The sequence below is a fragment of the Bos taurus genome, chromosome 17 (genome assembly GCF_002263795.3).
Source record: "Bos taurus isolate L1 Dominette 01449 registration number 42190680 breed Hereford chromosome 17, ARS-UCD2.0, whole genome shotgun sequence".
NCBI lineage: Eukaryota > Metazoa > Chordata > Mammalia > Artiodactyla > Bovidae > Bos > Bos taurus.
In genome coordinates, this window is record NC_037344.1 from 48,575,923 (window position 1) to 48,603,805 (window position 27,883).

Below are 27,883 nucleotides of genomic sequence, written 5' to 3' on the forward strand. Positions count from 1 at the left end.
GATGGTAAAGAATCTGCCTAAAATGCAGAAGACCTGGTGTTCCATCCCTGGGTGGGGAAGATCCCCTGGAGAAGGAAATGGCAACCCACTCCAGTATTTGCAGCAATTGTGGATGCAACTGGAGATTATACTAAGTGAAGTCAGGAAGAGAAAAACAAATATCATATGGTATCACTTACACGTGGAATCTAAAATATGACACAAATGAACTCATCTATGAAACAGAAACAGATTCACAGACAGAAAACAGACTGATGGTTGCCAAGGGAGAGGGGGTGTAGAGGAGGGAAGGACTGGGAGGCTGGGGTTAGCAGATGCAAACTGTGATATAGAGTATGGATAAACAACAAGGTCTTACCATATAGCACAGAGAACTATATTCAATACACCGTGATAAACCATAATGGAAAAGAACATGAAAGAATGTATATATATAAGCACACACATACATGTACAAGTGCATCGCTTTGCTGTGAGCAGAAATTAACCCTACAAATAAACTATACTTCAAAAAAATTAAATGAGTAAAATTTAAATAAAGAATGCCCACAGTTTACAGAAAACTCTAATCTTTGGCATTTCTCTTGAAGGAATGAACTTGGGAGAGTAAGGCTCAGAGAAAGCTTAGGGAAAAAGCATGGATTAGATAAAGGTGCAAACTTGTGGAGCCTGGACTCAACTGTGGCCTCCCTTCATGATGGACTTACTTCCCAGGCTTTATGAAATTCTTGATCCTCTAATGCTCAGATGAGCCCAAACCCCAGGTTTGGAAAAGCTTCAGAATGTGGAAGGGAGAGAAAAGAGCAAGTAGAAGATTCCTCTCAAGGAATGAACCCTTAGGGACTTTCAGTGATTAACTCTCTACACTTCCACTTCAGGGGGCACGGGCTCAATCCCTAGACAGGGAACTAAGATCTTGCCTGCCACTGCCCAGCCCCCCCAAAAGAAACAACCCCTCCCCCCAAACAAAAACAAAACCCACAAAACCGCAACAATAAAACTTACACTCAAGAGAACCACAATATATGTTCCCTGTGCTTTTCATCCTCTTTGCCTGCAAAGAGGCATTGGCTTTGTTGATTCACTTAGAGTTATGGGGTTCAGAGAGGATGTTAATTGCTCCACTGGCCTCACAATCCGGATGGACGAAGTACAACCTAGTAGGCTGTGCACTGACGTTGTGTGATTGCCGAGATGCTCAGACTGTTACAACATTGATCTCGGAGGAGTGGAAACTAAATTCAACACAGTTAGGTGTGTATTTGGACCATGTGCAAGCTATCTTCCTGGATCTGAGGGCTTATGGGTGTGGCTTCAGGAAAGAGTGAACAGGATGCTTCAGAGCTGCTGGACTTCAGGAGAAAAGTGCTCCCTTGAAACAGCTATTTTAATGGATGGTCTTCCTTCCAAGTTCTCTATTCCAACCGTATATGCTGCTGCTGCTGCTAAGTTGCTTCAGTCGAACTCCGTGCGACCCCAGAGACACAGCCCACCAGGCTCCCCCGTCCCTGGGATTCTCCAGGCAAGAACACTGGAGTGGGCTGCCATTTCCTTCTCCAATGCAGGAAAGTGAAAAGTGAAAGTGAAGCTGCTCAGTTGTGCCCGACTCTTAGTGACCTCAGGGACTGCAGAGCCCACCAGGCTCCTCTGTCCATGGGATTTTCCAGGCAAGAGTACTGGAGTGGGTTGCCATTGCCTTCTCCCCAACTGTACATAGAGGAGGTTGTTCCCCCAGGAAAAGAAGCAGGGGCCTTTACATTTCTGAGAATCGCAAGTTGGGTTTGTTAGAAGCAAACCCTAAGATGAGGATTCACTTGTAAGTGATGGAGAAGGGAAGTTTTTCCAGGAAAAACTGGTAAGAGAGAGGGGAACAATTCATACAAGGGAAAGGTATGATTTCAGGAAAAATCCCAGCCTTATTCTGCTCCTGTGGGAGCCCTGGCTATCAGTCACCATTCAGAGTTCTCTGTACCAGGGGAAAGGGAGCTTGGCTTTCATGCTCCACATTCACCCATCATTTGCAAGGTCTGCCCCAGGAAGAAGAAAACTCCCATGGTTTCCCAGAAATCTTCATGAGTATGCAAAAGGGTCCCAGGGGCTCCAGGTACCGATCTGAAGGATGCAGGTGCAGGCTTTTAGATCAAGTGTTACAGATGGAATTGTGTCTCCCAACTGCAACATTCATATGTGGGTACCCTAAACTTCAATGTAACTGCATTTACAGATAGGGTTTTAAAAATGTAATTAACTCATGGTTTTTCTGGGGGAGAGTTTATAGTTGCTTTGGGCATCCCTGGTGGCTCAGCAGTAAAGAATCCACCTATAACGCAGGAGCCACGGGTTTGATCCCTAGATTGGGAAGATCCCCTGGAGGAGGGCACAGCAACCCACTGAAGTATTCTTGTTTGGAGAGCTCCATGGACAGAGGAGCCTGGCAGTCTACTGTCCTTAGGGTCATGAAGAGTCAGACATAGCTGAAGAAATTTAGCATGCATGCACAGAGTTGCTTTACAATGTTGTGTTAGCTTTTGCTGTACAATGAAGTGAATCAATGATATGTACACATATATCATACAGTGGGGAGAAGGCAATGGCAACCCACTCCATTACTCTTGCCTGGAAAATCCCATGGACAGAGGAGCCCGGTAGGCTGCAATCCATGGGGTCATAGGAGTTGGACACAACTGAGCAACTTCACTTTCACGTTTCACTTTCATGCATTGGAGAAGGAAATGGCAACCCACTCCAGTGTTCTTGCCTGGAGAATCCCAGGGACGGGGGAGGCTGGTGGGTAGCCGTCTATGGGGTCACACAGAGTCGGACATGACTGAAGCGACTTAGCAGCAGCAGCAGTAATATGGATGACCCTTAAAGAGATTATGTTAAATGAAATAACCCAGCACACAAGGACAAATATTGTGTGATTCCACCTATATGAGGCATCTAGAATAGTCAAATTCAGAGAGTCAAAGTAGAACAAGGGTTGCCAGGGTTGTGGGGAAGAGGGAGTGGGGAATGATTGTTTAACGGGCATAGAGTTTCCAGTTTGGAAAAATGGAAAAGTTCTAGAGCTGGACAGTGGTAATAATTACACAACAATGTGATGCATCTAATGACACAGAATTCTACTCTTAAAATGGTTAAAGTAGCAAATTTTATGTTATGTATATTTTGCCACAAAAAAAAAAAAAATAGGAGGCAGAAGGGAAAAATTCTGGACACACTTTAGATGTAGAACTTACACTATATCAAATGTTATTGGGAAATCTGAAATAAATCAGCTCCTTGTTTAACAAACCTTGAAAGATACATATAATTAAGGCTACATGGAGTTATAAGGATAGGGTCCCAACCTGACCAGACTAGTGTCCCAACAAGAAGAGGTAGCGACATCTGAGCTCTCTCTCTTTCCAAATGGACACGCAGTGGAGAGACCATGTAAGGACAAGGCAAGAAGGTCAGGAAGAGAGGGCTCGCCAGAAACCAACATTAACAGCACCTTGATCCCGGACTTTTGGCCTCTAGAAGGGTAAAAGGATAAATGTATGCTGTATAAGCCACTCAGTTTGTGGTGTAACAGTTTGTGCTGTAATACCCAGTTTGTTACAGCAAGAGCTGACTAATACACTCACATAGGTGCAGAGAGGCAGTGTAAACGTTTCAAGAGGAACCAGAACAGGGCAGTGACCACCACACGGGGTGACTCACTGGCTGTATTTCCTATTATGATAAGAATATGCATAAATTATGCCCCTGTTCTAATCACCAAGGAAATGACTTTTAACAATTCTTATAGTTTTGTACTTATTGTAATGCATATTGAAACTAACTTAAGTATACAATTTCAAGGTCATTATTACTAAGAATGAAGGGAAACTTTTAAAAACCAGAGCAATAAATAGACAATTTAAAGAAAACTCTTGGGACTTACCTGGTGGTTCAGTGGTTAAGACTCCAAGCTTCCAATGCAGTAGGCCTGGGTTCAATCCCTGGTAAGGGAACTAGATCCCACATGCTGCAATTAAAGATCCTGTGTGCCACAACTAAGACCCGGCACAGCAAAATAAATAAAAGAAAATAAACACTATAAAAGAGAAAACTCTCGTGTAGTGGTCTAAGTGGTACATGATAAAGTACGATTTGGGACAAGTTTTTGGCTATTGCTAAGATTCCGCTGGTGTTGACCATTTTCTAAGCTGATTCTACAGCCTTCCCTGCAATATCCTTTGAATAAATCCCTCTTCTGCTGAAATAAGTCGGGATCACCACTTTAGGAACATTTAAGAACTCTCACTAATACAGGTAGAACCATAAAATTTCCCTTTTAATCAACTAGCTTAAGTCGAATTGAAAGAGTAAAGCAATTGGAAGATTAGGGTAGGAGATAAACAACTGAGAAAATGAGAGGTTAAACTATGGGTCTGTAATTCACATCCTGCCATGAGAGGGCCAAGCTTACCTTTCCAGACTAACCCCTGAAACTCCTTATGGTGTTACTTCCAGCCCAGGACCATCACTCACCCTCACACATCTAAACATTTGCCATCTTCCTCCTCTGCCTGGAATGCCATCATGCTTTATCTCTGCATATTCAATTCTTTCCTTCTGCCCTGGGAGAGTTCACAGACAAGTCTTCTCCAATTTGCAGAGTATTTGAGGTGAGACAGGCAGTGTGAAATGACTCCCAGTCATCCCCATCTCCTGGTACTCATCCACTCTCTCCTTGGTCATTACCTCCCCTTGAATGGAGCCCAGATCGCTAATGAAATAAGACACAACCAATATGTCACTTGCAAGATTAGGTTATAAAATACTATGACTTCCCTTTGCTGGCATTTTCTTTCTCCCTGCGTCATTCCATGTGCTTGCCCTGATGGAGAGGGATGCCCAGTAAGGAACAAGACACTGATGTCCTCTGTCCAGCAATCCTTGAACCTGAATCCTCCCAACAGCCACATGAACTAGGGAGTGGATTCCTGAGCCTTCAGATGAGACCAGCCAAGCCTGACCGACACTGTGATTATAGCCTAGTGAGATATCCTCACAGTTTCCCAGGTGGTAAAGTGGTAAGATTCCTCCTGTCAATGTAAGGGCCATGGGTTAATCCCTGGTCTGGGAAGATTCCACGTGCTGTAGGACAGCTAAGCCTGTGTGCCACAACTACTGAGCCTGTGTTCTAGATCTTTGTCCTCCACAAGAGAAGCCACCACAGTGAAAAGCCTGGACACTGCAACTAGAGAGTAGCCTCCACTTGCTGCAACTAAAGAAAGCCTGAGTGCAGCAAAGAAGACCCAGCATGGCCATAAATAAATGAAAATAAACCTTTTTTTAAAAAGGGCTATTTAAGCCTGGAGACAAGGATTGAGAAGATGCAAGAAAGGTTTAACAAGGACCTAGAAGAAATAAAAAAGAGTCAATATATAATGAATAATGCAATAAATGAAATTAAAAACACTCTGGAGGCAACAAATAGTAGAATAACAGAGGCAGAAGATAGGATTAGTGAATTAGAAGATAGAATGGTAGAAATAAATGTATCAGAGAGGATAAAAGAAAAATGAATTAAAAGAAATGAGGACAATCTCAGAGACCTCCAGGACAATATTAAATGCTACAACATTCGAATAATAGGGGTTCCAGAAGAAGAAGACAAAAAGAAAGACCATGAGAAAATACTTGAGGAGATAATAGTTGAAAACTTCCCTAAAATGGGGAAGGAAATAATCACCCAAGTCCAAGAAACCCAGAGAGTCCCAAACAGGATAAACCCAAGGCGAAACACCCCAAGGCACATATTAATCAAATTAACAAAGATCAAACACAAAGAACAAATATTAAAAGCAGCAAGGGAAAAACAACAAATAACACACAAGGGAATTCCCATAAGGATAACAGCTGATCTTTCAATAGAAACTCTTCAAGCCAGGAGGGAATGGCAAGACATACTTAAAATGATGAAAGAAAATAACCTACAGCCCAGATTATTGTACCCAGCAAGGATCTCATTCAAGTATGAAGGAGAAATCAAAAGCTTTTCAGACAAGCAAAAGCTGAGAGAATTCTGCACCACCAAACCAGCTCTCCAACAAATACTAAAGGATATTCTCTAGACAGGAAACACAAAAACAGTGTATAAATTCGAACCCAAAACAATAAAGTAAATGGCAACGGGATCATACTTATCAGTAATTACCTTAAACGTAAATGGGTTGAATGCCCCAACCAAAAGACAAAGACTGGCTGAATGGATACAGAAATAAGACCCCTACATATGTTGTCTACAAGAGACCCACCTCAAAACAGGGGACACATACAGACTGAAAGTGAAGGGCTGGAAAAAGATTTTCCATGCAAATAGTGACCAAAAGAAAGCAGGAGTAGCAATACTCATATCAGATAAAATAGACTTTAAAACAAAGGCTGTGAAAAGAGACAAAGATGGTCACTACATAATGATCAAAGGATCAATCCAAGAAGAAGATATAACAATTATAAATATATATGCACCCAACACGGGAGCACCGCAATATGTAAGACAAATGCTAACAAGTATGAAAGGAGAAATTAACAATAACACAATAATAGTGGGAGACTTTAATACCCCACTCACACCTATGGATAGATCAACTAAACAGAAAATTAACAAGGAAACACAAACTTTAAACGATACAATAGACCAGTTAGACCTAATTGATATCTATAGGACATTTCATCCCAAAACAATGAATTTCACCTTTTTCTCAAGCGCACATGGAACCTTCTCCAGGATAGATCACATCCTGGGCCATAAACCTAGCCTTGGTAAATTCAAAAAAATAGAAATCATTCCAAGCATCTTTTCTGACCACAATGCAGTAAGATTAGATCTCAATTACAGGAGAAAAACTATTAAAAATTCCAACATATGGAGGATGAACAACACGCTGCTGAATAACCAACAAATCACAGATGAAATCAAGAAAGAAATCAAAATTTGCATAGAAACGAATGAAAATGAAAACACAACAACCCAAAACCTGTGGGACACAGTAAAAGCAGTCCTAAGGGGAAAGTTCATAAAAATACAGGCACACCTCAAGAAACAAGAAAAAAGTCAAATAAATAACCTAACTCTACACCTAAAGCAACTAGAAAAGGAAGAAATTAAGAACCCCAGGGTTAGTAGAAGGAAAGAAATCTTAAAACTTAGAGCAGAAATAAATGCAAAAGAAACAAAAGAGACCATAGCAAAAATCAACAAAACCAAAAGCTGGTTCTTTGAAAGGATAAATAAAATTGACAAACCATTAGCCAGACTCATCAAGAAACAAAGGGAGAAAAATCAAATCAATAAAATTAGAAACAAAAATGGAGAGATCACAACAGACAACACAGAAATACAAAGGATCTAAGAGACTACTATCAACAATTATATGCCAATAAAATGGACAACGTGGAAGAAATGGACAAATTCTTAGAAAAGTACAACTTTCCAAAACTGGACCAGGAAGAAATAGAAAATTTTAACAGACCCATCACAAGCACGGAAATTGAGACTGTAATCAACAATCTTCCAGCAAACAAAAGCCCCGGTCCAGACGGCTTCACAGCTGAATTCTACCAAAAATTTAGAGAAGAGCTAACACCTATCCTGCTCAAACTCTTCCAGAAAATTGCAGAGGAAGGTAAACTTCCAAACTCATTCTATGAGGCCACCATCACCCTAATACCAAAACCTGACAAAGATGCCACAAAAAAAGAAAACTACAGGCCAATATCACTGATGAACATAGATGCAAAAATCCTTAACAAAATTCTAGCAATCAGAATCCAAAAACACATTAAAAAGATCATACACCATGACCAAGTGGGCTTTATCCCAGGGATGCAAGGATTCTTCAATATCCGCAAATCAATCAATGTAATACACCACATTAACAAATTGAAAAATAAAAACCATATGATTATCTCAATAGATGCAGAGAAAGCCTTTGACAAAATTCAACACCCATTTATGATAAAAACTCTCCAGAAAGCAGGAATAGAAGGAACATACCTCAACATAATAAAAGCTATATATGACAAACCCACAGCAAACATTATCCTCAGTGGTGAAAAATTGAAAGCATTTCCTCCAAAGTCAGGAACAAGACAAGGGTGCCCACTTTCACCATTACTATTCAATATAGTTTTGGAAGTTTTGGCCACAGCAATCAGAGCAGAAAAAGAAATAAAAGGAATCCAAATTGGAAAAGAAGAAGTAAAACTCTCACTATTTGCAGATGACATGACCCTCTACACAGAAAACCCTAAAGACTCCACCAGAAAATTACTAGAACTAATCAATGACTATAGTAAAGTTGCAGGATGTAAAATCAACACACAGAAATCCCTTGCATTCCTATACACTAATAATGAGAAAACAGAAAGAGAAATTAAGGAAACAATTCCATTCACCATTGCAACGGATAGAATAAAATACTTAGGAGTATATCTACCTAAAGAAACCAAAGACCTATATATAGAAAACTATAAAACACTGGTGAAAGAAATCAAAGAGGACACTAATAGATGGAGAAATATACCATGTTCATGGATTGGAAGAATCAATATAGTGAAAATGAGTATAATACCCAAAGCAATTTATAGATTCAATGCAATCCCTATCAAGCTACCAACAGTATTCTTCACAGAGCTAGAACAAGTAATTTCACAATTTGTATGGAAATACAAAAAACCTTGAATAGCCAAAGCGATCTTGAGAAAGAAGAATGGAACTGGAGGAATCAACCTACCTGACTTCAGGCTCTACTACAAAGCCACAGTTATCAAGACAGTATGGTACTGGCACAAAGACAGAAATATAGATCAATGGAACAAAATAGAAAGCCCAGAGATAAATCCACACACATATGGACACCTTATCTTTGACAAAGGAGGCAAGAATATACAATGGATTAAAGACAATCTCTTTAACAAGTGGTGCTGGGAAATCTGGTCAACCACTTGTAAAAGAATGCAACTAGAACACTTTCTAACACCATACACAAAAATAAACTCAAAATGGATTAAAGATCTAAACGTAAGACCAGAAACTATAAAACTCCTAGAGGAGAACATAGGCAAAACACTCTCTGACATACATCACAGCAGGATCCTCTATGACCCACCTCCCAGAATATTGGAAATAAAAGCAAAAATAAACAAATGGGACCTAATTAACCTTAAAAGCTTCTGCACATCAAAGGAAACTATTAGCAAGGTGAAAAGACAGCATTCAGAATGAGAGAAAATAATAGCAAATGAAGCAACTGACAAACAACTAATCTCAAAAATATACAAGCAACTCCTACAGCTCAACTCCAAAAAATAAATGACCCAATCAAAAAATGGGCCAAAGAACTAAATAGACATTTCTCCAAAGAAGACATACAGGTGGCTAACAAACACATGAAAAGATGCTCAATATCACTCATTATCAGAGAAATGCAAATCAAAACCACGATGAGGTACCATTTCACACCAGTCAGAATGGCTGCGATCCAAAAGTCTACAAATAATAAATGCTGGAGAGGGTGTGGAGAAAAGGGAACCCTCTTCCACTGTTGGTGGGAATGCAAACTAGTATAGCCACTATGGAGAACAGTGTGGAGATTCCTTAAAAAACTGGAAATAGAACTGCCTTATGATCCAGCAATCCCACTGCTGGGCATACACACTGAGGAAACCAGAAGGGAAAGAGACACGTGTACCCCAATGTTCATCGCAGCACTGTTTATAATAGCCAGGACATGGAAGCAACCTAGATGTCCATCAGCAGATGAATGGATAAGAAAGCTATGGTACATATACACAATGGAGTATTACTCAGCCATTAAAAAGAAAACATTTGAATCAGTTCTAATGAGGTGGATGAAACTGGAGCCTATTATACAGAGTGAAGTAAGCCAGAAGGAAAAACACCAATACAGTATACTAACACATATATATGGAATTTAGAAAGATGATAACAATAACCCTGTGTACGAGACAGCAAAAGAGACACTGATGTATAGAACAGTCTTATGGACTCTATGGGAGAGGGAGAGGGTGGGAAGATTTGGGAGAATGGCATTGAAACATGTAAAATATCATGTATGAAACGAGATGCCAGTCCAGGTTCGATGCACAATACTGGATGCTTGGGGCTAGAGCACTGGGACGACCCAGAGGGATGGTATGGGGAGGGAGGAGGGAGGAGGGTTCAGGATGGGGAACACATGTATACCTGTGGCGGATTCATTTTGATATTTGGCAAAACTAATACAATTATGTAAAGTTTAAAAATAAAATAAAATTTAAATAAATAAATAAAAAGGGCTATTTACATACATAAATCCACTGCCTGCTAATGAACACATTCCCTTTAATCTGCATAATCAACACTAATCTTGTGGGGTTAATTAGATTTTATGTGCATTTGATTCAGGAGATTTAATTCAATTTCTGTTCTTCTGCTTAGAGCAAGGGACCCGTGCACACATCTCCTTCTGACCATGTTTTCACAAGTTGAGACATTTGGACACTCAACCCTCACCCCGAGATGTACTAAGAATCTTTCTTGGGAGCATGATGGTGAAGGCTGGTGTTTGATCTAGTAAGCTGTTCAGGACACCAGATGTGTTTTTTGGCTGCACAATGAAGGCAGGATGGAGTAAGAAGTTTTACAAGTAAAAGAACTGGGTGTTTCTCAATGAAGTGGAGCATTTGCAGAGTTTTTCTTGGCAGCCTTGGCGTATTCACTGAAGAAAATATGTCCAATAATGGAACTGGATATTTCTTCCTATAGTGCTAATCCCTTCAAGAAAAGATGCTGACAGACTGCATCACTAAAAAATGATCAAACTTTTTGAGTCTAAGAAGCCACCTTAAGCAAAACAAAAGTGGACAAGTTGTCTCCTGCCTGTGGAAGGTAGTTTGCATGCATGCATGCTAAGTCGCTTCAGTTGTGTCTGACTCTGTGTGACCCCATGGACAGTAGCTTTACCAGGCTCCCCTGTCCACAGAATTCTCTAGGCAAGAGTGCTGGAGTGGGTTGCCATTGCCTTCTCCAGGAAGGTAGTTTAGTGCTGCATTATCTATAAGAATCCAACTTGGAAACAAGTTAAATATCCTCAAATATGGATATAGTGATTAATGTAGAGTTAAATCTATGTGCTGCTGCTGCTAAGTCGCTTCAGTCATGTCTGACTCTGTGCGACCCCATAGATGGCAGCCCACCAGGCTCCTCCATCCATGGGATTTTCCAGGCAAGAGTACTGGAGTGGGTTACCATTGCCTTCTTTGAAATCTATGTGATGGAATCTTAAAAGTTTTTTGAGGAAATAATGTCAAAGGAAGATGTTATCAATATAAGTGAAATTTAGGGACTTGCAGGGGGCAGGGGTTTGATCCCTGGTTGGGGACAAAGATCCCACATGTTGCATGGCATGGGCAATATATATATATATATATAGTTAATCCCGTCAAGAAAACACACTGACAGACTGTATCAAGAGCCCTAAAACACAATCAAACTTTTTGATTCTAAGAAGCCACCTTAAGCAAAAGAGAAATGGACAAGTCGAAGAAGCCACCTTAAGCAAAAAAGAAATGGCCAAGTCGACTATATATTTATATATAAATATATACATATTGGCCATGGTGGCACTGATGGTAAAGAATTCACCTGCTGATGCAGGAGATGCAAGAGATGCAAGTTTGATTTCTGGGTCAGGAAGATCCCCTGAAGAAGGGCATGGCAACTCATTCTGGTATTTTTGCCTGGAGAATCCCATGGACAGAGGTGGGCTACAGTCCACAGGGCTGCAGAGTCAGACACTACTGAGTGACTGAGCACACACAATGTGTGTGTGTGTGTGTGTGTGTGTGTGTGTATGAAATGTTTAAGATATTAAGCAACAGGATATATACTATGATACCAGATTTGTTAAAAAAAATAAATCTACTACATATTTATTATACACAAATGTTATCTATGTATAATATGTGGGAAGAAAATGAACCAACATATTAGCAGTGGATTATCCTTAGGTAGAAGTGATGCGTGTGTGCATATTAAGTCACTTCAGTTGTGTCTGACTCTACACGACCCTATGGACTGTAGACCGCCAGGCTCCTCTGTCTGTAGAATACTCCAGGTAAGAATACTGAAGTGGGTTGCCATGCCTCCCCCAGGGGATCTTCCCGATCAAGACATGGGATCGAACCCATGTCTCTTACGTCTCCTGCATTAGCAGTTCGGTTCATCACCATTAGCATCACCTGGGAAGTCCCTAGGTAGAAGAGATACTGATACATCATTTTAGTTTCTTTCTTGTCTAACTATTTTCACAAATATTCTCAGATGAGTAAGTGTTGATTTTATACAGGGAAAGCAATTATGTTAAATAATAATCCAGGATGTCTATCTAGAAGCTCACAGAGCATCCTTTATGCATTGTTGCCACTGAGAGTCAGCTTTCATTTTGATATTCCTCTTCACTGAAGACTAAGTCTAATCCTTTATGATCCTGACACCAGTTCTGATGTGTGTCTTTTTTTCCACCACCACCACACAATTCTCTGACCAGCTGGCTGTCCTACAATTCAACTCAATTCTGACACTCTCTACTGACAGTGTCTGATCCCAAAGGTTGAGGGCTCAGTTCCATGAGACCACTCCCACCTTCAGATGCCAACTGCAAGCCCAGCTTGTTACCTATGCTTCTGACCGATCTATTATAGATCGAAGGATCCCATGACCCCCTCCTTGGGTTCCTTTAATTAGCTAGAGTGGCTCACAGAACTCAGAGAAACACTTCGCTTACTAAAATACTGGTTATTATGAAAGGCTATAACTCAGGAATAGCCAGATGAAAGACACGCACAGAGCGAGGTATGGGCAAGTTCCCAGGCCCTCTCCAGGTGCTACTGTCCCTGGGTCTCCACCTGATCACCACCCCGGAAGCTCTCCAAACTCAGTCTTTTGTTTTGTTTTTAAAGAGGCTTCATTCCATGAGCACCATTGATTAACTCATATTGGCCACTGGCTACTGAACTCAGTCTTCAGTTCCCCTCTCCACCCAGGAGGCCAGGAGGTGGGGCTGAATACTCCAGGCTTCTAATCACAGCCTTGGTTCCCCTGGCAACCAGCCTGCATCTTAAGGTGAACTAGGAGGCTTTCCAAAAGTCACCTTATTGACATAAACAAGAGTCACTTTGATGTTCTCATCCTTGTAAAGTCCAAGGATTTTCAAAGCTCTGTGCCAGGAACAGGCACAAAGACCAAATATGTATTTCTTAGTATAAATCACAGAATCACACACTTTGCACAAAGGGCGAACACGTTGTAAGAAAGCAGCCTCTGATAAGCAAGGGCAACCGGAGATGCCACAGCCTCCAGGACATGAGTGTATATGAGGAGAATGAATGAGCCTGAACAAAGCAGACTAGACCTTGCAAGCTAATCTCTGTTTCAAAACCCGAAGAGGAGAGACCCTGGGAATCAGGGCCCTGTCCTTCCTACCGGAGATGCCAAAAGGTCCTGCTGGTGATGTTAAGTGTCTCCAGATTGTCGAACCAAGGTGTGACAGCTCGACTAAGCAGTGGTTAACGTGAGTCTAAGGCAGGGCTCTTAGGTGGAGAACGGGTCTTGGAAGCCTGGGTCACCAATCGAGAGGGAGCCCCTCCCTCTTACCTGTTGCGCGCGCCTGGCGCCAGTCGCTGGCACACCACAGCGGTGGTGGCGTGTTTGCCTCCGTTCCCCATCTCCTGCTTGACGTCCCACTGCCGAGGCTCGCTGGTCCGCGTGCTCAGGATGTTCACCCCCTTCTTCACCTTGGCTCTGCGGAGATGAAGAGGGCAAGAGAGAGAGAACCGAGAGATTAATGACTCGGCCTTTCCAAATGCGCCCATGCTCCACTCAGCTGAGCGCCCTGCCTTTTCATTTTTCTTCTTTTATTTCATATCCAGTGGCACCCACAGACAAGGGGTCCTAGAGGGGTAGGATGAGGATTGGTGATTGGAGTGGGCGGGGATCTTCCCACAGACCCAGGAATCGTGGAATTTGCTGTTCAGATCTGATGAGGGAAGAGGGCCCCCCGACAGACCCCCAAACCAAGGAGTAGCACAGCCAAGGGGTCAGGAGAAAAGCACATCTGCACAGGCTAGTCATTGTCAATCAGGGGTGGCTATGTCCTGCAGGGACCACGTGCTGATGTCTGGAGACATCTTTGGTTGTCTCAACTATGGGGGTAGGGCTGGCATCTAGGGAGCAGCTAAAAGAGCCTCCCAAGGCACAGAACAGTGTCCCCCAACACGAGTTAACAAGTTCCAAGTGCCCAATGTGCCCAGGTTCAGAACCCCTGGTGGAGGTGCACACGCTGCTTTCTCCACTTTGTAGCTATGTGACTTTGGATAAATAATAAACTCTTTGTGTCTTACTTTCTTCCTCTGTAAATGGATATGTTAATAGTAACCTATGCTATAAAGCTGTTGTGATGATGAAATGTATTATTAATAACATATATAAAGAAATCAGAACAGTGCCAGGTATACAACAAGCACTTAATAAATGTTATTGTTGTATTGCTCCAGGGAGGTCCCTGACCTGCTTCATGTGACCTGCCAGGTCTCCTCTGGAAATAAGCTCGGCTGAATACACTATCCATGGACTTTTTAAAAAGACAAAGTGCTTCTCTTAGAATTGTTGTTTTGGCCACATCTCTTAGCCTTTCTGAACCTCAGTCTTCCCATCAATAAACTGGTGAGAAAAGCAGCAGATTGAACACAAATACCTACTTTTCCTTTCTTCCCAAATTCCATTTAAAGGGAAGTTGAGGGGACTATTTTTATTTTTATTTTATTTAAAAAAATTTTTTATTTTATCTTGTTCATTTTTGGTGGCACCGAGTCTTCATTGCTGCATGTGGGCTTTCTCTGGTTGCCGTGAGGGGGCGACTCTCTAGTTGTGTGTGGGCTACTCATGGCAGTGGCTTCTCTTGTGGAGCATGGGCTCCAGGACATGTGAGTTTCAGTAGCTGGCACACAGGCTTGACTGCCCCCTGGCCTGTGTGATTTTTCTGGACCAAGGACCGAACTCATGTCCCCTGCACTGGCAGGCAGAGTCTTACCCACTGGACCACTAGGGCAGTACGAGGGGACTATTTTTAAAGACCCAGGAAGATAAGGAGGAGAGACGAAGCAAATGTAAATGACTTGGAGACCTGAACGCTGATGTCCAACGGGGTGAAATCATCAGCTGAACTTCCAAACTAAGTTGTGAGCTGTCGGCGAGAATAGCTAAGGACAGATAGAGTTTAGACCATGAAACCTCCCCGTCTCAGTGGGACCACTAAAAGTGGGAGTCTATGAGGGCTAAAATATGGAGGATTAGCGAAAAGTGTGTTTACGAAGAAGCCAGATATAAATGCCCTTCTGTTTCCCTCTAACAGGGTGGCTGCCAGACTCCCCATCAGGCCTGAGGGACCATGAAGACCCGAGACTCGGGTTACCATGCCGCAAAACATGTGTGGAGTCACGTGACACAGTGCACACCAAACTCAGAGATTCCTGGGACTTTGTCCCCAAAGCTGGACTTTCACCCTCTGGGAGAAATACCATATTCTAGATCATCAGGTACTGGTCCTGCAGCCTCTCCAACCAGCCAGCCAGGTTGCTGTTCAGTAAAGCTTGTAGTCAGCAAGCCCCACTCATGGACTCAGAGCTTCTAATGGATTTTTAGGCCCTCATTTTTTCTTTACATGAGCAAATAAGAATCAAGAAGCTTAGGACTCTGAGAAAAGTTTCTACATGACACAGGGAACAAAGTGAAAAAAAAAAAAAAAGAAAGCAAAAGAAATCTGTAGAAAATATAGCCTATGCAGGAAAGACCAAAATTAGCAAAATACACAATCGTTCACATTCACAGAGCCATCAGAGAAGATACTGCAGTCCTGAAACAAAAACAGACTGCTATCTAGTAAACCCAAAAGGGGAAAGAAATGAGCCCTTGGAAATTAAAAAATAGTACAGCAGAATTGGAGAAGGAAATGGCAACCCACTCCAATATTCTTGCCTGGAGAATCCCATGGGCAGAGGGGCCTGGTGGGCTACAGTCTGTGAGGCTGCACAGAGTCAAACACGACTGAGTGACTAACACACACAGAAATGGAAAGTCAGTGGAACAGTTGATGGATAGAGTTGAAGACATATGTTTTAGGAAGTAGGAAAAAAAAAAAGAAATGGAAGAGAATTACTTTGAGGTTCAACATCTGAGCAATATAAAAACACACAAAAGGGAGAGCAGGAATCACCAACGCAGTAATTGAAAGAAATTTACCCAAATGAAAGGATAGTGGTGTCCAAATAGGAAGGTCTAACTGGGTGATGAACCCAAGACAGAGGACTGATACAGCTCAGGACACTGAACACAGATAGGTGAATTCTGCAGTCCTCCAGACCGAGAAAGGATCAGGCATCAGAATGGATACAAGATTCACCACAGTCACTCTGGGAACTAGAAGGTGATCAAAAATACCTTCAGGACTTCCCTGGTGGTCCAGTGGTTAAGAATCCACCTGCCAATGCAGGGGACATGGCTTCCATCCCTGGTCTGGGAAGATCCCACATGCTGCACGTCAACCAAGCCTGTGTGCCACAGCTACTGAAGCCCAGCCTTCCTAGAACACATTCTCTGCAATAAGGGAAGCCGCCACAATGAGTAGCCCCCTACTTGCCACAGTTAGAGAAAGAAAAATTTTAAAAATCTTCAAAAATCAAAGTGGAAATGATTTCCAACCTACCATTTGATATCCAGCCTACTGATGAAGAAAACATTTCGGATATGCAAGTTCTCCAAAAATTGACTTCCTACACCCTTGCTCAGAAAACTACTTGAGGATGTGCTCCATCAAACAAGGGGGTAAATATAGAAAGAAATTGTGAGACCCAGGAAGTGAAGATAAAAAAAACATGACAGATGCACAGTAGGTTCATGGTGAACAGAGGTCCTGGATAATAGCTGAGCACCAGCGTGGACAAGAGTCTGTCTATGAGGTCTCCAGGAAACTGCAAATTTCCTTGTAAAGTCGATGTGAAAATATTTGAATGGAGATATAATGGAGATTGGGGACTAAATAAGAGCAAAGAGTTGGAGACTAAATAAGAACCAAACACAGAAAATGAAGAAAAATAATAAAACCAAATTAGTTTTTAATTTTGGGACTACACCATTATTATGCAGAAGAGTCATCATTATTTAATACTTGGTTTTACTGTGATTAGTACACGTACTTATAATATTTTAAACAGATTATTAATCTAGATAATCTAAATAAAAAGTATTAATGGTGAGATGGAGACACAGAAAAGATGGGGAGAAAAGATAGATTCTTATTCTTCATAGTGAAATATTTTATAGCTATTGCCTAAAGCTAAACAAATGAATGAGGGAGGGATGGTTTGGGAGATTGGGATTAGCAGATGCAAACTAGTGTATATAAGATAAATAAAAAAAACAAGGTCTTACTGCAGAGCACAGGGAATTCTATACAACATCTTATGATAAACCATAATGAAAAAGAATATGAAAAAGATTGTATATATATGTAAAACTAAATCCCTTTGTTGTGCAGCAGAAAGTAACACAACACTTTAATGAAATAAATTTTTAAAAATGAAGAATGATCAACCTTATGTTGCTTAGTGATGCCATAAATGCCAAACAAGTAGGAATTTTGCTTCTGTATGTGGAGAAAGGCTGTAGAAGGGAACAACATACTGCACTATTTTTTTGCAAAATAATTTGTAATTTTGAAATAGGTTGATAGTTTGAGATTAACAGGAAGTAAAGAATTCTTATACACCTTCCCCCAGCTTCCCCCTGTAATGTTCTCATACGTGGTCATAGTACATTTTCAAAACCAGGACACTGACGCTGCTACCATGCTATGAACTGACGTTCACACCCTGTTTACATGTCACTGGTATTCATGTGCACTTTTATAAAAATATTTTACTGAAGTATAGTTGGTTTACAGTGTGGTGTTAATATCTGCTGTATAGCAAAGTGATTCCATTATGTACTATATATATATATATATATATATATATATATATATATATAAATATAGATATATAAATATGCATATATTCTTTTTCACATTCTTTTCCATGATGGTTTATCACTGGATACTGAATAGAGTTCCCTGTGCCATACAGTAGGACCTTGTTGCTTACTGTTCTGTGTCAGATAGTTTGCATCTGCTAATCCTAAACTCCCAATGTATCCCTCTGCTATTCCCATCCCCCTTGGCAACCACAAACCTGTTCTCTACATCTGTCACCTGCATTTTGGGGGGGGAGTGGTGTAGTTCTATAAAAATCATATCACATGTGTAGATTAAAGGAATCATCACGACACCAGAACACAGAAGAATTCCACCACCATAAAGACACTCCCTAATGTTACTCCTTAATAGTCATGCCCGCCCACCACTTAGCCCCCACAGACTCTGATCTGTTCTCTATTCCTGTAATTTTGCCACTTTGAGAATGCTAGATACAGTTTTTACCAACAAACTCTGCAGAATTATTTGATTTCTTAAACTACATGCAAAGTTATCTTATGAAAGGAATAGTTTAAAAAATTATACATGCACACAGCCCTGTCCTGCTAACCTTACAAGTTGGAGGAGATAAATTGCTGTGAATAATTAACAGGCAAGATTTACTGAGCATGGACCCACCCGTCAGAACAAGACAAAGTTTCCCCCTCAGTCAGTCTCTCCCATCAGGAAGCTTCCATAAGCCTTTTATCCTTCTTCATCAGAGGGCAGACAGATTGAAAACCACAATCACAGAAAGCTAACCTGATCACATGGTCCACAGCCTTGTCTAACTCAATGACACTATGAGCCATGCTGTATAGGTCCACCCAAGATGGACGGGTCATGGTGGAGAGTTCTGACAAAACGCGGACCACTGGTGAAGGAAATGGCAAACTACTTCAGTATTCTTGCCTTGAGAACCCATGAACAGTATGAAAAGGCAAAAAGACAGGACACTGAAAGATGAACTACCCAGGCTGGTAGGTGCCCAATATGCTACTCGAGATGAGTGAAGAAATAACTCCAGAAAGAAAGAAGAGACAGAGCCAAAGCAAAAACAACACCCAGTTGTGGATGTGACTGGTGGTGGAAGTAAAGTCCCATGCTGTAAAGAACAAATTGCACAGGAACCTGGAATGTTAGCTCCATGAATCAAGGCAATTTGGAAGTGGTCAAACAGGAGATGGCAAGAGTGATCGTTAACATTTTAGGAATCAGCGAACTAAAATGGACTGGAATGGGTGAATTTAACTCAGATGACCATTATATCTACTACTGTGGGCAAGAATCCCTTAGAAGAAATGGAGTAGCCATCATAGTCAACAAAAGAGTCCAAAATGCAGTACTTGGATGCAATCTCAAAAATGACATAATGATCTCTGTTTGTTTCCAAGGCAAACCATTCAATACCACAGTAATCCAAGTCTATGCCCTGACCAGTAATGCTGAAGAAGCTGAAGTTGAATGGTTCTATGAAGACCTACAAGACTTTCTAGAACTAACACCCAAAAAAGATGTTCTTTTCATTATAGGGGACTGGAATGCAAAAGTAGGAAGTCAAGAAACACCTGGAATAACAGGCAAATTTGGCCTTGGAGTACAGAATGAAGCAGGGCAAAGGTTAACAGAGTTTTGCCAAGAGAACACGCTGGTCATAGTAAACACCCTCTTCCAACAACACAAGAGAAGACTCTATACATGGACATCACCAGATGGTCAACACCAAAATCAGATTGATTACACTGTTTGCAGCCAAAGATGGAGAAGCTCTAAACAGTCAGCAAAAACAAGACCAGGAGCTGACTGTGGCTCAGATCATGAACTCCTTATTGCCAAATTCAGACTTAAATTGAATAAAGTAGAGAAAGCCACTAGACCATTCAGGTATGACCTAAATCAAATTCCTTATGATTATACAGTGGAAGTGAGAAATAGATTTAAGGGCCTAGATCTGATAGACAGAGTGCCTGAAACTGTGGACAGAGGTTTGTGACACTGTACAGAAAGCAGGGATCAAGCCCATCCCCAAGAAAAAGAAATGCAAAAAGGCAAAATGGTTGTCTGAGGAGGCCTTACAAATAGCTATGAAAAGAACAGAAGCAAAAGGCAAAGGAGAAAAGAAAAGATATACCCATTTGAATGCAGAGTTCCAAAGAATAGCAAGGAGAGATGAGAAAGCCTTCCTCAGTGATCAGTACAAAGAAATAGAGGAAAACAATAGAATGGGAAAGACTAAAGATCCCTTCAAGAAAATTAGAGATACTAAGGGAACATTTCATGCAGATGGGCTCAATAAAGGACAGAAATGGTATGGACCTAACAGAAGCAGAAGATATTAAGAAGAGGTGGCAAGAATACACAGAAGAACTGTACAAAAAAGATCTTTATGACCCAGATAATCACGATGGTGTGATCACTCACCTACAGCCAGACATCCTGAAATGTAAAGTCAAGTGGGCCTTAGAAAACATCACTACGAACAAAGCTAGTGGAGGTGATGGAATTCCAGTTGAGCTATTTCAAATCCTGAAAGATGATGCTGTGAAAGTGCTGCACTCAATATACCAGCAAATTTGGAAAACTCAGCAGTGGCCACAGGACTGGAAAAGGTCAGTTTTCATTCCAATCCCAAAGAAAGGCAATGCCAAAGAATGCTCAAACTACTGCACAATTGCACCCATCTCACATGCTAGCAAAGTAATGCTCAAAATTCTTCAAGCCAGGCTTCAACAATACATGAACTGTAAACTTTCAGATGTTCAAGCTGCACTTAGAAAAAGCAGAGGAACCAGAGATCAAATTGCCAACATCCACTGGATCATCAAAAAAGCAAGAGAGTTCCAGAAAAATATCTACTTTTGCTTTATTGACTATGCCAAAGCCTTTGAGTGTGTGGATCACAATAAACTGTGGAAAATTCTGAAAGAGGTGGGAATACCAGACGATCTGACCTGCCTCTTGAGAAATCTGTATGTAGGTCAGGAAGCAACAGTTAGAACTGGACATGGAACAACAGACTGGTTCCAAATCGGGAAAGGCATACATCAAGGCTGTATATTGTAACCCTGCTTATTTAACGTATATGCAGGAGGAGAAGGGGACGACAGAGGATGAGATGGCTGGATGGCATCACTGACTCAATGGACGTGAGTCTGAGTGAACTCCGGGAGTTGGTGATGGACAGGGAGGCCTGGCGTGCTGCGATTCATGGGGTCGCAGGGTCAGACACGACTGAGCGACTGAACTGAACTGAACAGAGTACATTATGAGAAATGCTGGAATGGAAGAAGCACAAGCTGGAATTAAGATTGCCAGGAGAGACATCAATAACCTCATATATGCAGATGACACCACGGTTATGGCAAAACGAAGAACTAAAGAGCCTCTTGATGAAGGTGAAAGAGGAGAGTGATAAAGCTGGCTTAAAACTCAACATTCAGAATGCTAAGATTATGGCATCTGGTCCCATTACTTCATGGCAAATAGGTGGGGAAACAGTGTCAGACTTTATTTTTGGGGGCTCCAAAATCACTGCAGATGGTGACTGCAGCCATGAAATTAAAAGACGCTTACTCCTTGGAAGGAAAGTTGTGACCAACCTAGATAGCATATTAAAAAGCAGACACATTACTTTGCCAGCAAAGGTCCATCTAGTCAAAGCTATGGTTTTTCTAGTAGTCATGTATGGATGTGAGAGTTGGACTATAAAGAAAGCTGAGTGCTGAAGAAATGATGCTTTTGAACTGTGGTGTTGGAGAAGACTCTTGAGGGCCCCATGGACTTCAAGGAGATCCAACCAGTCCGTCCTAAAGGAAATCAGTCCTGAATATTCATTGGAAGGACTGATGTTGAAGCTGAAATTCCGATACTTTGGCCACCTGATGTGAAGAATTCACATTTGAAAAGACCCTGATGCTGGGAAAGATTGAAGGCGAGAGGAGTAGGGAACAGAGGATGAGATGGTTAGATGGCATCACCGACTCGATGGACATGAGTTTGAGTAAACTCCAGGAGCTGGAGATGGACAGGGAGGCCTGACATGCTGCAGTCCATAGGGTTGCAAAGAGTTGGACACAACTGAGCAACTGAACTGAACTGAGAAGTTGCCAAGCAAAGGTGGTTACCAGAAGGGAACCAGCAGGGTGGGAAGTGATGATAAACCCCATCTCCACCTTTCAGGCCCGGGGTGCGCAAATTCGCATCACACACAGAGCAGCAAGAGCTTATCAGCTGCAGCTGCACTTTTTCTTTAGAAACTTCTTCCAAGTCTTACCTTAAAATGATTTGCTAAATGATTTTGCTAAAACATACTTGCCACCATGGCCCTGAGAAGGCCAAGGTATGCTTAAGAGACAAAGATTAAAGACACATTAGCATATAAAAGCCCCTCCTTTGTCCTAAGGCAGGGATGCCTCCCACCTCGACTGTCCACAAGGACTGCCTCATGAAATGTGACTTCACTTGAAATTGGGTTTTGCTGCATCTGAATTTTGCTCAAGACTGGAGGTTTCACTGAAGCTACAAATTGTTCTTTCCACTTCATGGTTCAAGAAAATAGGAGGATTCTTGTTGACTGGTGCAGAGGCTGGTTTCATCTCTGACTTGGGTGGTGAGATGAGCTGCTGAGATGAGAGGAAGGCACAGGTTTTAAAGGGCCCAATCTTGTTAATTAGGTGTTTTCTTTACTGAGGTCGATGGGTGTTCCTATTTACTTCAAAGAACTAGCTGTTGCAGGAATTTGGGTCCCACCCAGGATGAGAAGTTTTGCAATGATAGTCAGTGTTAGAACAGTGGGCTTAGAGGATAAAACATGAGGATGCCTGGTTTCTAGGGAAGGAGTCGGAGCCCTTGGTCCATGGTGATGTGAGAGCAGCCTTTGTTTCAGCATCCAGTGTGGAGAGGAAGGCAGTGAACCAGATGCAGGAAACCCAGCTTCTGGTCCTGCATCTGCTGTGATGAGCTCCATGATCTTGAGAAAGTCATGCAATTGACCTTGCTCTTTTTCATCATCTGTGCCAAGGGGATGGCCTTAGTTCACTGGTCGTCCACAGACACTGCCCCCTACCCCTGCCCCAGTGTGTAGGGCTGCTGCTGCTGGTTGTGGGGGATTTTCAGAGACAGCTCTGAATAACACTGACATGTTCTTTTCCTCTATCATGTTAATATCGAGGACCGACTTTTCCTAGCAGGTGCCATCCTGGATACTGGGATACTGAGATGCATCAACACAGGACTCAAGTGTGGACCAGCCCTGGTGGTGCTTCCTGTCTTGCCTGACTGTACCTGAGCTGGCGCATGTATATCACATGTTTATAATTGATGCTATTATACGATCACATTTTCTAGTGGTTAAACATTTCCTCCCCTATTCAAAAATGTGCCCGACTCAGGTGTAATACAGGGATGATTAAACGTTCCTTAAAGAAAATCAATGTTCAGTACAAATTTTTGAACACAGGAAGCCTAATTTCCATCTTCCAAGCCATCCATCTCAGGGTCAGCTCTAATTACCATGTGAAAAGCACTCTCTAGAAGCTTCTCAAAGCCATTGTACTTCTAGAAGATGCTGCAATAGATCCTGGCATGTGTGTCTTGTGTGTCTGTGTGTCTTGAGTGGGGGTTGTGGGAGGGAGCAAGGTACCACTTGGTCTCTGGCCCTATAAGGCTGCCGAGGGGCTGAATCTGATCCTCAGAGTAGGTAGAAAAGGAAAAATATAAATAGCTGCTACTATGGGTTGAACTGTACGTTTCCCTACAAATTCATGTTAAATTGTAACCCCCAATACCTTCGAATGTGACCTTACATGGAGATATGGCCTTTACAGAGGTGATCCAGTTATAGTTTTTAGGAAGAACACTAATCCAAGATGATTGGTCCCTTATAAGAAGGGGGAATTTATAACAGACAGTATGCAGAGAGAGGGACTTCCTAGGTGGCTCGTGGCAAAGAATCTGGCTGCCAAGCAAAAGACCCAGGTTTGATCTCTGGGTAAGGAAGATGCCAATAGAGGAGGAAATGGCAATCCACTCCAGTATTCTTGCCTGGAGAATCCCGTAGACAGAGCACCCTGGTGGGCTAAAGTCCATGGGGTCCCAGAGTCAGACATGACTTAGTGACTAAAGAACAAGAAAATACAGAGAGAATGCCATGTGAAAATGGAGATGGTCATCCATAACCCAAGGACAGAAGCCTGGCATAGGTGATCCCTCAGAACACTTATGAAGGAACCAAGCCTGCCTTTACCTTGATTTTGGACTTCCAGTTTCCAGAACTTTGAGACAACACATCTGTTACTTAAGCCACCCAGTCTGTGGTCATTTTTGTGCAGCCCCAGAAGATGAACACAAGTGGCCAACATGGAAATAAAATCCAAAGCTTCTATATAAAAATCTGGATTTCTTCTTTTTAACCCATTATGATGCTTACTCATTTGGCAAGCACCATTGGCTGTGTCACAAGAACTAATTGCTATTCTTGGTGTGGAATATCCAATGAGCCCATTCTTTCATTTGGAAAACTCACATCCCAGTTGGGAGAGACAGACTTTACACCAAAACATAAGCAAAATAAACAGCATGTCAGATGCTGTCAAGAGTTGTGAGGAAAAAGAAAGCTGGGGAGAGAATATGGGATGAAATAAAGGGGTGCAATTTTTAATAGGATGGCTGGGGAAGACTGCTCTGAAAAGACTGGGAGATGGTGTGGGAGAATCAAATGGACAACGGGGTGGTTTCCAGCAGGAAAAGTTCATTGCGAAGGTTCCGTGGTAGGTAGAACTCTAAAGATGCTGCCCACAATTCTTGTCCCTGGTTACTTAAGCCCTAACCTTGCCATGAAGGGCTTTTGCAGTTGGGAATTCGAGTCCCAGACCAAGGACTTCCCTGAGTGGTCCAGTGGGTAAGCATCCACCTTCTAATGCAGGGGACACAGGTTCAGTCCTAGGTCGGGAAAACTAAGATCCCACATGCCACAGGGCATCTGAGCTTGGCTGCTCAACTACTGAGCCTGCCCACTCTAGACCTGATACCCGAAGCTAGAGAACACCCAAGAGCAGCAAGGATGATCCAGCACAGCCAAAAACATGAAGTCCTAAACCAGGTTTAGGGAGGTTTGAACAAAGGTCCATCTAGTCAAAGCTATGGTTTTTCCAGGAGTCATGTATGGATGTGAGAGTTGGACTATAAAGAAAGCTGAGCGCTGAAGAATTGATGCTTTTGAACTGTGGTGTTGGAGAAGACTCTTGAGAGTCCCTTGGACAGCAAGGAGATCCAACCAGTCCATCCTAAAGGAAATCAGTCCTGAGTGTTCATTGGAAGGACTGATGTTGAAGCTGAAACTCCAATACTTTGGCCACCTGATGCAAAGAGCTGACTCATTTGAAAAGACCCTGATGCTGGGAAAGACTGAAGGTGGAAAGAGAAGGGGATGGCAGAGGATGAGATGATTGGATGGCCTCACTGACTCAATGGACATGAGTTTGGTTAAACTCCAGGAGTTGGTGATGGACAGGGAAGCCTGGCGTGCTGCAGTTCATGGCATCACAAAGAGTCAGACACGACTGAGTGACTGAACCGAACTGAACTGATCTCATCACACCAATCCTTTAAAAGTAGAGTTTTCTCCAATGGGTGGCAGATGGAGATGTCAGAGAGATTCTACATGAGAGATTTGGTAGCTGTTTCTGGCTTTGAAGATGGAAGGGGCCATGAGCCAAGGAATGAGGGTGGCCAAATGTAACCCCTGACTGACAGCCAGCAAGGAAACAGGGTCCCCAATCCTAAGGCCGCCAGAAGTGAGTTCAGCCAAGTGAGTGTTCTTGGAAGCAGAATCAACCCCAGAGCCTGCAGACAAGGAACAGCCTGGCTGATACACTGACTCCAGCCCATGATACCTGAGCTGAGAATTCAGTTGGGCCTACTGAGAATTCTGACCCATGGTACCCTGAGCTAATGAATGGATGCTACTGTAGGCTGCCAAACTTGTTGAGATTTGTTACATAGCTTAGAAAAGAGTATAGGCCCATGCTGTAGGAGCAGCAATGAGCCCAGTGAGGCTGGGATAGAAAGTGCAAGAACAGAGGGTCTGGGATGTGAAATCTGATGACAGCCCCAAATGGAAATGGGGTGGATAAGAGCAGTGGTCCTCAGTAGAAAGTCAGTAAGTGTGCTTCAGAGCAGCTCATCACAGCCCTCTCTTGAAGTCCCCTCCTTCATTCACTGATATCTGGGGTTTTCAACCTTGGCCTATTAATAGTTTGGGACAGACACTATTTTGCTTTGGGGAAAGGGAGTGTTCTGTATGCTTCTAGTAGTATCCTTCCCCAGTTGTGACAACCAAAAATATCTCCAGACATTGCCAAATATTTTCTGTAGTTAACCCTACATCCTTAGCTGAAAGCCACTGATTTACATGACCTCTCTTAACACTGAGCAGGCATGTTCTTGTCCCAAGGTGGGGACTGAGTTACTAGACACCTACCCAGGAAGCCAGTTGGTTTTTTAGGGAGGGCAGGCTGGATGCTTCATTGCTGGAATCTTCCATTCGTTTTTTCCTTAGAGACCTTCAAGAAAGATGCAGACTCGGGGTGCTAACCCTTCTCTGCCATGGAGAGGATTTTTTAATGTCTTATGTCCTTGGGGATCTACAACTGGCACTTCAGAGTAGTCATCAGCAGCATGCTTATCCAACAGGCTGGTGAAGGAAACGTTGCAGCAAAGGAAAGTAATGAATGGTTCCCCCAAATCGGAGAATGAAAGGTTTGCCTGTCTCTAGATAATGCGGAGAAAGGACTCACCTGGGGACTTCCCTGGTGGTCCAGTGATTAAGAATCTGCCTTGCAATGCAGAGGATGCAGGTTCAATCCCTGATTGATTGGGGAACTAAGATCCTGCATGCTGCAGAAGAACTAAAAGCCTGACTATCACAACTAGAGAGTCTGCTTGTAGCAACTACTGAAGCCCACATGCTCCAGAGCTCGCTCACCACAGCCAGGAAATCTGTGTACTGCAACGAAAGATCCCGTGTGACACGACATAGATCCTGCATGCCACGGCTAAGACCTGAAGCACCCAAATATATAAATATTTTTTTTTTAAAGTGGATGAAACTGGAGCCTGTTATACAGAGTGAAGTAAGCCAGAAAGAAAAACACCAATATAGTATACTAACGCATATATATGGAATTTAGAAAGATGGTAACGATAACCCTGTATGTGAGACAGCAAAAGAGACACAGATGTATAGAACAGTCTTTTGGACTCTGTGGGAGAGGGAGAGGGTGGGATGATTTGGGAGAATGGCATTGAATCATGTATAATATCATATATGAAATGAATCGCCAGTCCAAGTTCAGTGCATGATACTGGTTGCTTGGGGCTGGTGCACTGGCACGACCCAGAGGGATGGTATGGCGAGGGTGGAGGGAGGGGGGTTCAGGATGGGGAACATGTGTATACCTGTGGCGGATTCATGTTGATGTATGGCAAAACCAATACAATATTGTAAAGTAATTAACCTCCAATTAAAATAAATAAATTTATATTAAAAAAAAAAAGACTCATCTGCACCCAGTGCTATGGATCCCCCTCCCCAAAGGATGGAATGGATGGAAGGAAGGTCAGAGAAATTTCTTTGTGATAAATGTCTGTCTAAATGTTCCACCTTGCTTCAGGGTCTCTGTTACGTGCTTTCTCAGGGGGCTGGCTAGGACAAAGGAAGCCAGCAGTCACTGAAGCAGCCCACCGCTGGCCTGGCCCCTACACCTGAAGCAAAATCA

The 27,883-nt window shown here is 42.4% G+C and overlaps 1 protein-coding gene across 1 annotated transcript in view; it reads right to left on the reverse strand.

The window, feature by feature from the left end:
* Positions 1–27,883, reverse strand: part of TMEM132C (transmembrane protein 132C) — a 452,840-nt gene that overhangs the window by 159,882 nt on the left and 265,075 nt on the right. Inside the window, exon 3 of the mRNA XM_024977666.2 lies at positions 13,697–13,843. Coding sequence (XP_024833434.1) covers positions 13,697–13,843 — 147 coding nt within the window. The remainder of the gene's footprint in view (positions 1–13,696; positions 13,844–27,883) is intronic.